General features: G+C 38.8%; 1 protein-coding gene across 5 annotated transcripts in view; it reads left to right on the top strand.

Moving 5' to 3' along the window:
- Positions 1 to 16,138, top strand: part of CDH17 (cadherin 17) — a 104,125-nt gene that overhangs the window by 59,642 nt on the left and 28,345 nt on the right. For all 5 annotated transcript variants that reach the window (XM_058275724.2, XM_058275727.2, XM_058275728.2 and 2 more), the window contains 4 exons: positions 5,229 to 5,363; positions 6,214 to 6,352; positions 8,488 to 8,646; positions 8,748 to 8,947. In XM_058275724.2, coding sequence (XP_058131707.1) covers positions 5,229 to 5,363; positions 6,214 to 6,352; positions 8,488 to 8,646; positions 8,748 to 8,947 — 633 coding nt within the window. The remainder of the gene's footprint in view (positions 1 to 5,228; positions 5,364 to 6,213; positions 6,353 to 8,487; positions 8,647 to 8,747; positions 8,948 to 16,138) is intronic.

Below are 16,138 nucleotides of genomic sequence, written 5' to 3'. Positions count from 1 at the left end.
GTTGTTTTCATTATTGTAGCTTTGTGTTAAATTTTCAAATCAAGAACGTGAGTTCTTCAAATTTATTCCATTTTTCAATATTTTTTTGGCTAGTCTGTGCCCTTTTCATTTCCATATAAATTTTATGATCACTTTGTCAATTCTGCAAAAAAGGCAACTATAATTTGGCAGGGATTGCATTGACTCAACAGGTCAGTTTGTGGAGCTGTGCCATCTTAACAATATTATGTTTTCTAATCCATGAATATGGGGAATCTTTCCATTTGTTTAGGTCCTCTTTAATTTATTTCAGGGGTGTTTATAGTTTTTAGTGTGCAAGCCTTGTACTTCTTTGGTTAAATTTATTCCCAAGTATTTTATTCTTTTTGATGCTATTGTAAATGGAGTTTTCTTAATTTCATTTTTTGATTATTCATTGCTAATACATGGAAATAAAATTGATTTTTGTATACTAATCTTGTATCCTGCAACCTTACTGAACTCATTTATTAGCTTACCTAGTATTTTGTGTATCCCTTAGGATATACATTTTTAAGATGCCATCTGCGAATAAGGATAGTTTTATTTGTTCCTTTCTTAGCTGGAGGCCTTAGATTTCTTTTTCCTGCCTAATTTCCCTAGATCAAACCTCCAGTACAATGTTGTATAGAAGAGGCAAGAGCATGCATCCTTGTCTTATTCCTGATCTTAGGGTAAGCTTCAGTCTTCAATCAAGTATGATGTTATCTGTTGGTTTTTCATAGATGCCTTGTCAGTTTGAGGAATTTCCCTTCTAATCCTGGATTGTTGAATGTTTTATCATGAAAGGATATTGGATTTGTCAAGTGCTTTTCTGTGTCTGTTGAAATGACTATGTGGTTTTGTTCTTTATTCTATTAATATCGTGTATTAAATTAATTGCTTTTCGTATGTTGAATCAACCTTGTATTCTGTGATAAATCCCACTTGTTGATGCTGAATAATCATTTTTATATGTTGCTGGATTGAAATTGCTAGGATTTTTTTTGAGGATTTTTGCATCCGTGTTCACAAAGGATATTGTTTGGTAGTTTTCTTTTCTTGTGATACCTTTGTCTGGCTTTTGGTCTCATAGAATGAGTTGGGAAATGTTCCAAACTCTTTGATTTTTTAGAAGCATTTCAAAGGATTCATGTAGTGTTTCTTTAAACATTTGGTAGAATTCACCAGTGATATACTGGTTCTGGGTTTTCTTTGTGGGAAGTTTTTTGATTACTAACTCAATCTCTTTAATTGTTACAGGTTTATTTGTATTATTTATTTCTTCTTGAGTCATTTTGGGTAGTTAATGTCTTTCTAGGAATTTGTCCATTTTACCTATGTTATCTAATTTGTTGGCTTACAATTATTCATAGTATTGTCTTTAAACCTGTTTTTTTTTAAATGTAGGGTTGGTAGTAATATCACCTCTTTCCTTCCTGACTTTTACAGTTTGATTCTTACCTCTTTTATCTCTTGGTCAGTGTAGTTGAAAATTTTCAGTTTTTTGTTCAACTTTTAGTTTCACTGATTTTCTGTTGCTTTTTCTATTTCATTACATTCCACTCTCATCATTATTATTTCCTTACTTCTGCTAGCTCTGGGCCTAGTTTTTTTCCCCCTCTCTAATTTCTTAAGATAGAAGATTAAGATACTGACTTGAGATTTTTCTTCTTTTTATACTCTTGACACTTAATAGTTAAAAATTTCCCTCTAAGCATGATTTAACTGCATCCCATAAGTTTGGTATATGTTTTCATCTTCATTCATCTCAAAGTATTTTATAATTTCCCTTTTGGTTTCTTCTTTGACCCTTCTTTGACTTAGAGTGTATTATTAAATTTTCACAGATTTCTGAATTTCCAAAATTTCCTTCTGTTATTGAATTCTAATTTCATTCTACTGTGTTCAGGGAACAAACTTGTATAGTTCCAATCATTTAAAATTAATTGAGATGAGTTTTATAGCCTAGCATATGATCTATCTTGGTGAATGTTCCATGTGCACTTGAGAAAAATGTATATCCTTTTTTTGGATGGATTGTTCTATAATTGTCTGTTAGGTCTAGTTCATTTATAGAGCATTCATGTTCTCTATTTCTTTGATGATCTTCTGTGTAGTTGTTCTATCCATTATTAAATGTGAGGAATTAAAGTCTCCAACTGTAATTGTTGAGTTGTCTATTTCTTTCTTTTGTTCTGTCAGTGTTTGCTTCTTTTATTTGGGGATTCCATTGTTAGGTGCATATACAGTCAATTCTCATTAGTCACAGTAGTTATGTTTTATGCAGTCACCGTGAACACAGAATTAGCAAATACTGAACCATTGTTCCTGTGATAAAGAAGGCTAATTTCCTGTGAGCCTCTGGTCACAGCATTTTGGTCAACCAACCAATACATAAGCTTGTTTGATGTGTCTTTCTGTTTTAATAGATATTTTCTATCTATTAATAGATATTTTCTATCTATTAATAGATATTTTCTATCTTTCTTATTCTAATAGATATTTTCAACTCATTAACATTGAACTCATTGCCAACAGCACTATAACTCATGAATTAAATAAGCTTATCTAACTCAACTCATGTATTTTCTCTGAAAGGCATGACACAGCCTTCTTGTGCTTAGGAACACTAAAAGCATTTCAGCACTATGCTTGGGGAAAATTCTAAACTGAAATCACCAAAAAAAAAAAAAAGAGCACAAAATGGGAAAAACGTGGCACTAAATATACTGTGAAAAGGATACTTGTCTACATACAGTATGAGAGCTGAAATAAGAAGACAGGGCACCACCTCATTCGACCTCAGCTAGGAGCACACTGGGTGACTCAGATTTTTTTTCCCTTCCCTCCCCCGCCCCTGACCTGCTGTTTTTGCTGTCTGTGTCCATTCGCTGTGTGATCTGTATTTATTCTCTTTTTGTCTTCTCCTCTCGTCTTTCTCCTCTAGGATTCTCCAGGATTCGATCCTGGGGACCTCTGATGTGGAGAGTGGTTCCTGTCAATTGCGCCACCTCAGTTCCTGGTCTCTGCTGCACTTCACCTTGCCTCTCCCCTTCATCTCTCTTTTGTTGTGTCATCGTTTTGCTGCATGGCTAACTTGCACGGGCATTGGTTCACCATGTGGGCACTTGGATTGCTGTGCAGGCTCTCAGCTCGCCATGTGGGCACTGGCTCACCACGCGGGCACTCATAGAGGCACTTGGCTCACCATGTGGGCACTCAGCTCGCTGTGTGGGCACCCATACGGGCACTTGGCTCACCGCATGGGCACTTGGCTCACCGCATGGGCACTTGGCATACCACGTGGGCACTTGACTCACTGTGCAGCATTTGACTTGCCACGCGGGCACTGGCTCACTGCGCAGGCACGCTTTCTTTTCTTTTTCCCCAGGAGGCCCCAGGGATTGAACGTGAGTCCTCCCATATGGTAGGTGGAGGCCTTATCACTTGAGAAACATCTGTTTCCTTGACTCAGATTTTTTGCTGTTCTCTGCATGTCCACAATGACTGCAAAAACATCACAAATATTGATTTTGGGGTTGCAAATACATTTTAGTGACTAGGCAAATGGAAAAATATGGGATCCATGAATAATAAGGATCAACTATATGTTTATAATTGCTATGGTTTCTTTGTGAATTGACCCTTTTATGATTATGAAATATCTTTCTTTGTCTCTAATGACTAATTTTGCCTTTAAATATATTTTGGACTTATATTAGTATAGCTTAAGTTCACCTTCATTTTCAGAGTATAGTTTGTTAATATAGAATTCTTGATTGACTTTTTTTTTTCTTTCAGCACCTTGCATATGTTATCTCACTACCTTTTGATGACAAATCGGCTGTTAATTTTATTGATAATCCCATGTATGAGATGACTTGCTCTTTTTTTGCTGGTTTCAACATTTTCTCTGTCTTTATCTTTCCAATATTTGATTAGGATGTTTCTAGGTTTGTATTTCTGTGAATTTGTCCTGCTTGGACATCATTGAGCTTCTTGGATATGTAGATTAATGTCTTCCATCAGATTGGGCAAGTTTTTTTTTTTTGGTTATTTTTTTCTTCAAATATCCTTTTTCCCCACTTCACTAACCCCCCCTTCTGAGAATCTCATTATATTGCATTTCTTTTTTTGATTATTGATGAGGTTGAAGAATGTGTATATTTGCCTAAATTTGTATGAATTACCTAATTTTGTGGTCTTTTTTTTTTCAATATTTATTTGAATTTGTGTGAGGAAGGAGGTTTTTCCCTCCCTCCCCCTTCTCCTCTCCCTTCCCCTCCCCCCTGCCCTGCTGTTTTTTTGCTGTCTGTGCCCACTTGCTGTGTGATCTGTATCTATTTCTCTTTTTGTCTTCTCTTCTCATTTTTCTCCTCCAGCATTCACCAGGATTCGATCCTGGGGATCTCTGATTTGGAGAGAGGTTCCCTGTCACTTGCGCCACCTCAGTTCCTGGTTTCTGTTGTGCCTCACCTTGACTCCCTCCTTCATTTCTCTTTTGTTGAGTCATTGTCTTGCTGTGTGACTCACTTGTGCAGGCACTCGGCTTGCTGTGTGGGCACTTGGCTCACCGCACAGGCATGCTTTTTTTTTTTTTTTTTTAACCAGGAGGCCCCAGGGATTGAAACGAGGTCCTCCCATGTGGTAGGTGGAAGCTCAATCACTTGAGCCACATCTGCTTTCCATCTTGTGGTCTTAAAAGTTGTCCAATAAGCAGTGGTTGTTTTTTTTTTTATTTTTGAAAAAGTAATTGAGACTATCATATATTATCTTTTCAGTTGAATCTACTTTTAGTTTTCCTTAACATTAACATGTCTCTTAGTCTTTGACACAATTTTTAGGCATACTAACTGATATCATTTCATCCTAGCAATAAAACTACCATTTTCAATGTTTCTTAGAAGCTAATATTGCCATTGCTTTCAGATATTTCCAGAAAATTTCATTCAATCCCAGCTACAAGTTTAAAGTACTAATTGATGTTTATCAATGAGCTGATTTATATTATATATTGTTTCTTGAGGAAAATGTGTTTTTTAATGTTAGATAGTTAACTTGAAAACAAACTTTTCGAATATATCACTAAAAGCAGAGGATTTCATAATTTAATAATTATACAAATGAAACTTTTTTTGAAATTGGTGACTTCCTATAAATTCTACTCATTTTGTTTTTACTTATAGCCTAATCTGTTTTTTGTTGTTGTTGTTTGCTTTTTCCCCCAGTTTAAGGCCAAAAATCCTCCTGTAAATTTCATACTAACTGGGGAGACAGATGGCATCTTTGAGATAGAAACAGATGGATTTCTGTATCACACCAGAGCCCTGGACAGGGAAAGAAGAGCTGTTCACAACCTCCAGGTGTGTTGAACCAGAAAACCTCCGACCTCTCTGAGCACCCCTTTGCCCTGGAAGTATCTCCGCACCTTCGTCCCTCGGCTGGGCCCCTGTTACAGCTCTCCCAACACTGATGGCGTGTTTAGCAAACCCCAGAGGTCCATTTGACCAGCTACAGAAGGGCATCGCTTTTGTGCCCAGAGTAACAAATTTCCATCGCCAAGGTCCTCAGATAGAATTACTCATCTAAATATGGTCATATTCAGGCCCCTGGGTCAAAACCAGGCCACTGCTTCTCTAATACTTCACTTGTGTCTGCTTGTGGCTCTTGTGGGGGGTTCTGGACCCACAAAGAAGACAGTAAAGGGGCTCCTTTGGGCCTTAGAAGAGCCAGAGGAACCAATGATCAGAGCCTATCTAAAGAGACCCTTTTGCTCTCTTTTCCCCTTAGAGTTTTCATTGTTTGTTATCTGAACATGAAATATTGGAGAGCTAATGGTGAGAGACACAGCATACCAAAGGCTTCCTTTTGGGTACCTTCTGATATTAGCTCTGTAGGCTGATCAGCATAATGGCTCTCTAAGAGGACATGCTACTTCCATAGCTTCAAGGGTTAAAGGGCTCTCGCTCATTTAGGACAGAAGAATGTACTGTGTCAGCACATACCCTGCTGCCAGAAAATCACAGTCATGGGTAGCCTGGCTTAACAGATAGGGCTCTTATTTTAGCAGCTCCTATTTTGGGTTTTTGTGGGGCATCTTTCTTCTCTACAGTCACCAGGCCATTGGTTCTTTGAGCTCTGACTTCCTTCAAGTGGGCATGTGATACGAAGTCTAGTCTCACCAGGAGACTTTCCCTTTCCTTTGGACATCAGGTTGCGGCCCTGGATGCTCGTGGAATTACAGTGGAAGGCCCAGTCCCCATCACCATAGAAGTGAAGGACATCAATGATAACCGACCCGTGTTTCTGCAATCAAAGTATGAAGGCTCAGTAAGGCAGAATTCTCGCGCAGGTAATAGGCAGGAGCTAAGAGACATTTAAGGAGACAGAAGGGTATCAAACAGAAGGGGCATGCTTGTGTGACCAACAGCTGCAGCATTTACCATCGTATTTAAACTTTACAGCAATCCTCTGGGAATTGTTTTGTCATCCCCATGGCCTGGGGCAAGTTTTCTCAACCTTGGCGCCATTGACATCTTGGGCGTGATAATTTTTTTCTTTATTTTTGTCCTGTGCATTGTTGCATGTTTAGCAGAATTCTTGACTTCTACCCACCAGATGCCGTAGCAACATGCCTTTCTCCACCAAAGCTGTGATGACAAAAATGTCTCCAAACATTGCTGAATGTTTCTCCCCAGTTGAGAACCAGTGCTCTAGGGTAGAACTAGAACTGACAGAAAAGGGAAAGGTGAACTTACTATCCCATGTCCTTCCAGGAACTTACATTCTCATGCTCACGGCTGGCTGCCAGTTCTTTCCCTCTTCTCATATCCAACTCCCAGCTCTGGGTTGTCACTTATCTATGCTGCTTTGGCTTCTTCCTTCATTTCTACAAAAGCCTTTACCAAAGTATAAATGTGTATAGCAGGTTTTACTGGAGATTTGAGGAGATGAAGGAGCATCATGTCATAGCAGTGCTCAATTGAATTGAATATTAGGGGAACAGATGTGGCTCAAGCGGTTGACTGCCTGCTTCTCACGTGGGAGGTCCTGGGTTTGGTCCCCAGTGCCTCCTAAAAACAAAACAAAACAAAAACAAACAAACAAACAAAGAAACCCATTCAGTGGAGCCAATGTGGCTCAGTGTTTGATGTGGCTCGGTGGTTGAGTGCTGGCTTCTAACATACAAGATCCAGGGTTCAATCCCTGGCCCTGGGACCTGAAAAAAAAAAAAAAAATTAGACTTCTGAGTTCTCAGAAAGACTCTTGGTCATTTGCATCAACTTACAATCAAGCTTCCCTCTATGTTACTTAATTTTCTCTTACTCTCACTCTTCAATGCCCACTTCCAAGAACTTGGGGAATATCTTCTTTTCACTTAATTATGTGGGACAATTTCACTGTCCCTGTACCTGAGGTTGCAGATCAAAGACTCACTAATGACTTCTGCCAAATAAGACATCTTCTCAAGTCTTACCTTTCCTCTCTTTACCAACAGCTGCTTCTAGAGCAGTGGTTCTTAAACTTTCTTGTCTTAAGACTCCTTATTCTCTTAATAATATTGAGGACTCTAAAGAACTTTGGGATATGTAGGTTATATCCAGTGCTGTGCTGGTAATTATTTAATTACTGCTTTTGGGGAGAGGGGAGAAGCCTTGATTTGTAGCATTTGCCAATTTTCAGTGGTATAAAAACTCACCATATTCTATTTTGAGCTACCAATGGTGTCAATAATCAGGTCACAAAATTTCTGAAAACTAAACAATGGTTCTCATGGGCTAGCTCTAGTACCTCCCTGGTTATATCTATCAATATTGACCATATGAGAATTTAAACTGAGAATTTAAAAATATATATATTTATTAATTAATTTAAAATAAACATATTTTTATGAAAAATAACCAAGATTTTTTTCAAGCTAAAAGGAATTTAGGGAGAAGAATGGCATTTTCATTTTTGCATATCTATTTAATGTCTGAATTAATAGAAAACAATTGGAACCTCACATCTGTTTCTACATTCATTCTACATGAGGGAAAATCAGTCTCACACAGATTCTTAGAAAAGGGAGGAATGTTTAATAGTATTTTCAGATAACTATAGATATTCTTTGATACTATTTAAAACCTTGATATTTAGTGGTTTCTTAAAGGTTGGTTGCATTATGGAGTCTAAAACCATAACACTGACATTTTTATACTCCTTTATGCTAAAACCCATTGGATTACCTTGTACTTTGAATCGATTTTTTAAATGTGTACATGACTTGGCTTCCCAGAGCCCTTAAAACAGTCTCAGGGAACCCCGAGTGCCCTGGATCATATTTTGAGAAACCCTGTTCTAAGGAAAGGGAGGAGAATAAAGATTTATTTCCCCACCAATATGAATTACATACGTTCCCCCATTCTGTCTCTACTCTTTAGGAGGAAAAAGTTGGTTTGTGTTTTAATGATCTTTTTTTTCTTCTGGGTACGTTTTGTTAAACAGGGAGGCCCTTCATGTATGTCAATGCTACAGACCTGGATGACCCGGCCACTCCCAACGGCCAGCTTGCTTATGAAATTGTCATCCAGCTTCCCACAATTGGCAATGCCATGTACTTTCAGATCAACAAACAAACGGGTGGAATCTCACTTACCCAGGAAGGTAAGTTAAGGGCTGCCCACATAGGATTGTCTGAGTAGAAAAAGGGACCTAGGTCTGTGCCACCTCCTGAGACATTTCCTTTTCTCCTCTCCTACCCATAGGATCTCAGGAATTGGATCCTGTTAAGAATGATGTCTACCAATTGGTGGTCTCAGTGAAGGACATGGGAGGCCAGGATGAGAATTCCTTCAGTGACACCACATATGTGAATATTATGGTGAAGGAGAATATTTGGAAAGCACCAGAACCTGTGGAGATTGTAGAAAACTCACCTGACCTTCATCCCATCAAAATCACTCAGGTAGTGCCCAAGAAACACCTAGGACTTAATAGATAAATGTCCTTACTTTGTAGAGACCCACACTCATGGTCTTCACTGACCTTTATTATGTACATTTTTGCATAGCACAAATATAAAGCAGATTAGATAGACAAAGTCTCTGGCCCCAAAGTCTCTGGAGTCTACCATCACAGGCAGAAAACTTAGATTCAGATATATATATTTGAGCTTTAAAAGAGAATTTCATTGACCTTCACCTCAAAGTCAATAACACTGATGCTTGCTATTCCCTGTCTGCAGTATGGGATATTCTTTTTTAAAACTTTTTTAATTTTGATTTTTTATTTTTAAAGAAGTTTTAGATTACATAAATGTTACATCAAAAAATATAGGGGACTCCTATATATCCCACCCCTTTCCCCCCCCCCCAACCTTCCCCCATTAACATCATCCTTTGTTAGTGTGGTATATTTGTTACAATTAATGAACGCATATTGAATCATTGCTACTAACCATGGTCTATAGTTTACATTATAGTTTATACTTTGTGCCACACAATTTTATAGGTTTTGACAAAATGTATAATGGCCTGTACCTGTCATTGCAATGTCATGCAGGACAATTCCAACGTCCCCAAAATGCCCCATGTAACACCTATTCTTCCCTCTCTGTCCCCTCAGAACCTCTGGTGGTCACTGCCTTTTTATCAATGATACAAGTTCTTCCGTTGCCAGAATAATAACGTCAACTTTACTCCATAGTTGCATTCCCCCCTTTTGTTTGTTCCTCAATAATGAGGATTTGGGGATGGTGATGCCCACTCTGTTTCTGGTATGGGATATTCTTACCCTAAAGTGGGTTGTGTCTGGTGCATCCATCAAGTATATGGCTTGAATTTTGGGTTGCAAAAGTTTTTGAAATGCTGCTTTTTAATATTGTGGGCAAATCCTGCTCTGATAGACTCATCCTATCAGAGACTGAGAACTAGAGGCAGAACTAGCTAAGAGTAAAAACTCAAGTAGGCAACCTTTACTTCTGGAACCCCCACCTCCACCCCATCTCCTGTGTGTGCCTCTCTTCTCCCTTGGAGCACCACTCCCCCTCCCCAACCCACCCTCCATTGCCGGTGCTCTCACCCTGGGGCTCCCGCCTTTCTCAGCACCTGGAAGTCCTCTCTGAGTACCACGCAGGCCTGTTCACCTCCGAAGGCCCGTCACAGGCCAAATCTACCTTCTCTTTCCCTTCTCACCAATACTAAAGTTAGAGGTCCTGGAGGAAGGGGCTCTAATGAATGACATCTAGCAATAACTCAGGGGTTATTATTGATAGGAGCTTACTGAGAAGGTTTACTCTTAAATAATTATAATTTCTAGATGACCAGAAGTTTCCTTGACATGAAACCTGTAGATTAGTGAATGAGCACTGGATTTAGAGATTGAAGAACAAAACCACATCCCTTATTTACTTTAATGATGATTATTAACAAGTCATTTAACTACTCTGGGCCTCAATTTCTCATCAGTAAAGTGGGGCTAATAACGCTATTCAGGGTTATTAATTGTGGAGATTAATTGAGATAGTGTCTGGGAAAATGGGTAAAAGGTGCTACACTTACGAGACAATGCCAGTCTGTACACATATATATATGTGTGTATATATATATATATATATATATGTATATATTTTTTTACTTAAAAAAATTTATTTTGAAGTATATCACTCACACATAAATATACATAAACAATAAGTGTATAGTAATAGTTGTGAGCTTACAAAACAAATATACATAACATCATACAGGGCTCTCATACCTCACCCTACCACCAAAAAGCATCCTTAAAATATTATGACTAACAAAAGTGTTTTTCCCACAACCCGCCCTATTATTATTTTTATATGAACAACATAAACAATAAGTGCATAGTAAAAGTTGTGAGCTTACAAAGCAAACATATGTAACATCATACAGGGGCCCCATACATCACCCTGCCACCAACACCTTGTGTTGTTGTGAGACATTTGTTGCCAAATCTTACTACTAACTATAGTCTTTACCTTACATTTGGCGTATTTCTCCCCAGCCCCCCTATTATTATTTTTAAAACATGTTTTTATGAGAGAAGTTGTAAACTTACAAAACAATTATGCACGTGTGCAGAATTCCCATACAACACCCTTCTATTAACACACTACATCATTGTGGAACATTTTTTATAGATTATGAGATAATATCATCAGATTATTATCAGGTCCATAGTGTACATTTGGCACAATTTTCCCATACTCCCCCATTAACAACACAGTACATCTTTGGCATAGATGCAAGAATATTATACTATTACTGGTAAGAACAGTTCATAAGTCACTCCAGTTGTATTTTTCCCATGCTTTTCCACATTCCTGTCGCCCTGCAATAGTGATGTACATCTGCTCTAGCTCACAAAGGACACTCTTGCATCTGTACCATCAACCACAATTCTCATCCACCTCTGGGTTTACTGTACTATTCAGTCCCTAGGTTATTCTCTAGCTTTCTGTCAATTGATATTTATAACTCTAGACTACCATTGTCACCCACATTCTGATTTATAAACCAGCTGTTACTTGCTATAATCTGTTACCACCAACTCTGTACATTTCCACACTTTTACAGTAAAGCTAATTAAAACTTCTACATACATTAAGCATCAATAGTCTATCTCACTCCTCCTCTAATCTCCTTTAAGAATTCACCACCTACCACCAGATCTTAAAGATATTTTCCTACATTTTCTTCAAGAAGCTTTATGGTTCTTGCTTTTATATTTGGGTTTTTGATCCATTTTGAGTTAACTTTTGTATAAGGTGTGAGATAGGGGTCCTCTTTCCTTCCTTTGGCTATGGATTTGTTGAAAAGAATGTTCTGTCTGTACTGGGTGGGTTTGACAGGTTTGTCAAAAATCACTTGACCATGGATGTGAGGTTCCATTTCTGAACCATGAATTCAGTTCATTGGTCTATGTGTCTGTCTTTATGCCAGTACCATGCTGTTTTTATCACTGTAACTAGGTAATAGGATTTAAAGTCCAGAAGTGACAGTCCTCCAACTTTGATTTTCCCTTTTAGGAAGTTTCTGGCTATTCAGGACCTCTTACCCTTCCAAATAAATTTGATAATCATGTTTTCAACGTATTTTTAAAATGCTGATGGTATTTTTTAAAATCAGAATTGCATTGAATATGTATATCAATTTGAGTAGAATTGACATCTTAATGATATTTAGCCTTCCAATCTGTGAGAATAGAATGTTCTTCCAATTATTTAGGTTTTTTAAATTTTTTTTTTAAACAATGAGTTGTAGTTTTCTGAATACAATTGCTTTACATTGTTAGTTTATTCCTGAATATTTGGGTTTTTCTCTGTTATATTTTATTTTCACCATCTTTTGACACTTTCAATTACTGTTATTGACATAATCTTCATTTCTAGACTCTCTTCCAGGCCTTTATCTCCTGTCTTTTCTTTTAAGGCTATAGCTTACTCTTTAATGTTTCCTGCAAAGCCTGTTTCTTGACTACAAATTCTCTCAGTTTCTATTTACCTGTGAATATTCTAAACTCACCCTCATTTTTGAAGGACAATCTTGCCAGATATAAAATTCTTGGCTAGAAGTTTTTCTTTTGTAGTATCTTAAATCTATCATATCACTGGCTTCTTGCCTCTATAGTTTCTGATGAAAAATTGGCACTTAATCTTATTGGGTATTCCTTATATGTTGTTTGCTTTTCTCTTGCTGCTCTCAGAATTCTCTCTTTGTCTTTGGCATTTGACATTCTGATTAATATGTGTCTTGGAGTTGGTCTATTCAGATTTATTTGGGTGGGAGTACATTGTGCTCCTTGGACATAGAAATCTATGTCCTTCATTAGGGTTGGGAGATTTTCTACCCTTATTTCTTCAAATATCCTTTCTGCACCTTTTCCCTTTTCTTCTCCCTGTGGGATACCCATGACACATATGTTTGCACATCTCTTGCTGTGATTTAGTTCCCTGAGATCTTGTTCAATTTTTCCCATTCTTTTCTTCATCTGTTCTTTTGTATGTTCACTTTCATTTCTTCAAGTGCATCAATCCTTTCTTCTGCCTCCTCAAATCTGCTATTATATGATTTCAGTGTGTTTTTAATTTCATTTATTGCATTTTTCATTCCCATAAGATCTGCTATTTTTCTATATATGCTTTGAAATTCTTCTTTGTGCTCGTCCAATGTCTTCTCTTTTTTTTTTTTATTATTTATTTTATTTTTTATTTTTTTAAAGATTTATTTATTTTTTATTTATTTCTCTTCCCTTCCCCTCACCCAAGTTGTCTGCTCTCTGTGTCCATTCGCTGTGTATTCTTCTGTGACCATTTCTATCCTTATCAGTGGCACCAGAAATCTGTCTTTCTTTTTGTTGCGTCATCTTGCTGTGTCAGCTCTCCATGTGTGCGATACCATTCCTGGGCAGGCTGCGCTTTCTTTCGCGCTGGGCAGCTCTCCTTACGGGGCACACTTCTTGCGCATGGGGCTCCCCTATGCAGGGGACACCCCTGCGTGGCAGGGCACTCCTTAGGTGTATCAGCACTGCTCATGGGCCAGCTCCACATGGATCAAGGAGGCCCGGGGTTTGAACTGCAGATGCCCTATCCATTGGGCCAAGTCCACCTCCCTCCAATGTCTTCTTAATATCCTTAATCTCTTTAGCTGTCTCATTGAATTTATTAAGGAGATTTGTTTGAACATCTATGATTAGTTGTCTCAACTTCTTTATGTTATCTGGAGGCTTATTTTGTTCCTTTAACTGGGCCATATCTTCCTGTTTCTTGGTGTGGACTGTAATTTTTTGTTGGTGTCTTGGCATCTGGTTTACTAGAGTATTTATTCTGGGTGCAGTTCCTCTCTTCAGTTTAGGGTTTTCTTGCCCTTTCTCCCTTGCTGGTTGTGTAGTAGGAGCCAAGGATGTAACTAGTGCTGTAAGCTGTGGAGACTTAAGCTGCCCTCATCACCCAGGGACCGATGAAGCTTTTCCTAAATTTCTCCTTTGCCAGTGACAGGGACAGAGCCACAGCCATGTATAATAATCCAAGTAGTGCAGGCCTAGACTGTAGTTGCCCAGAGAGACTGATGAAACTTCACACCCCTTCTTCCCCTGCCTGGGGCAGGGATGGAGCTGCAGGTGTGGGCAGCAGTCTATGCCATGTGGGTCCAAATGACCACAGTTGCCCCGGTAGACTTCTGACTATTTAGTCTGTGTAAGTCAAATGTACCTGCAGTTACCCTGAGTGGCTGGTACAGGGCCTATTAGCTTTCTCCCTGCTAGAGGGCCTAAAGCCTACGCTAGGGCTACAGAATGATCTGGGTGAAAGAAACCAGTCTCTACTGTCACTGTGACTTTCAGTCAGCCCTGTTTCCTCTCGTGCCAGCGTCAGTTAAAATGGAGGCTATCGGCTTCTTTCTGACTTGGACAGATTCAAACTTCAGCTGTTTTTAGGATTATACTTCAGCCGGCTGAATTTACTGATCAGTAGCTGAAGTTGGTGCCCATCCGCCTCTTCCTCCCCCATTTTGGGAAAGTGGCGCTTCCAATTCCAGCTGTGGAATAGCTCCTGAGGCAGCTTATGCCGCCAGTGGAAGATGGGCACGGCCTCCAGTGTGTGGAGCACTCTACTTATGAATCTTAACTGCAGATGGGCAGTCTCCTCCTTCTATTCTTTCAGGGATGCTGCAGGATGCTCTTCTGGTCTCCTGGAGTCCCCAGATAGGTGCTCTAGATAGCTCTGGGTGATTACTAACTGCCCTGTAGCATGAACTGACTGTAGGAGCTCCTTAATCTGCTGCCATCTTGCTGGTTGTCTCTCCCCAATATCTTTTTTAAGTCATGTTCTTATTAATGACCTAGATTGGCCCATTCCATCTTACCTAATTTTTTTTCCTCCTAACCTAAAAGGACTTCTATTTTTTAAATATTTAATTAATGATCTTTATGTTCAAGGGGAAAAAAAAAAGAATGAAAGCAAAGTATATTCTGCTTCACTAGCTAGGCAAGTATGTCAGGGATCACCACCACAAGAATTTCAGCTTTGGGGTCTTTTGCTAAAATCCTCCTATTTATTATTTAGGTTATCCTCATAGGGATTTTCAGTAAACTCTATAAAGAACTTATATGCTTATTTGTCAAATAGAAGAAATTCTGTGGCACCACACCCATGATCTAGACTTGGGAAAGGTGCTTTGAGTGTTGTAAAACTGGCAAGAAGAGTGGGGGTTGGCACAGAAGAGAAGACCTCAAATTAGAGTTTTAGGGGCAAGGAGGCACTTGCTTTAGAGCCAAGAACTTGGTCTTTGGTATGGTCAGTGGATTGATTTAAATAACTAGCAAAGGACAATGTAGGTTCCTTGAGACCCTTCCTAGGCTGGACTGAGAGAACAGTTTGGTGTGGAAATTTCAGCTGGCTGTGTGGCTTTGGTCCAGTCACTGCAACTTTCTGTGTCCCAGTTTCCTCATTTATAAAATGGGGATAGCAATAGTCCCTACCATATAGGGTTGTTTGAAGATTAAATATGCTAATATATAAAACTGTTTAGAAATGTTTCTGACACATGATAAATGCCTCAATCAATGTTAGATCAGTACATCAGAGAGGCCAGACTGCTTCTGTAGCAAGGAGCTTAGCCTTGCTATTATGTTTATTTATTTTTTGCTAGATTGTTTGCAAAACAACTCTGGGGGTGGCAATTATTCTTGTCCCGGAAGTCTTTAAGACTAAATATTTGGGGGAAGAACATACTTTATTTATGTATCATTTGTCTTACTTAGATAATAGCATGGGGGATAGTTGGAAATGTCTCCTGTTCCTCTTGAATATTCGTCTTCTCTGGTGAGTTTTAGAAGTTGTCATCGATCATGGCTTCATTCCTCACATCATTTATGTCAGCTATATTGAAGTTTCACCCATATGAAGCCTACACAGGCTTCCAAAGGAAAACAATCCATCTGCTTGTATTCCTGTCAGCAGCACCAGGAATCTTTGTCTCTTTTTGCTGCGTCATCTTGCTGCATCAGCTCTCCATGTGTGCAGGCCTACTCCTGGGCAGGCTGTACTTTCTTTTGCTCTGGGTGGCTCTCCTTATGGGGCGCACTCCTTGTGTGTGGGGCTCCCCTACACAGGAGACACCCCTGCGTGGCATGGCAC

The sequence above is a fragment of the Dasypus novemcinctus genome, chromosome 14, assembly GCF_030445035.2.
Source record: "Dasypus novemcinctus isolate mDasNov1 chromosome 14, mDasNov1.1.hap2, whole genome shotgun sequence".
In the NCBI taxonomy this organism is placed as follows: domain Eukaryota; kingdom Metazoa; phylum Chordata; class Mammalia; order Cingulata; family Dasypodidae; genus Dasypus; species Dasypus novemcinctus.
Note: the sequence above shows the minus strand (reverse complement) of the source record. Positions and strands in the feature narration are given on the sequence as shown.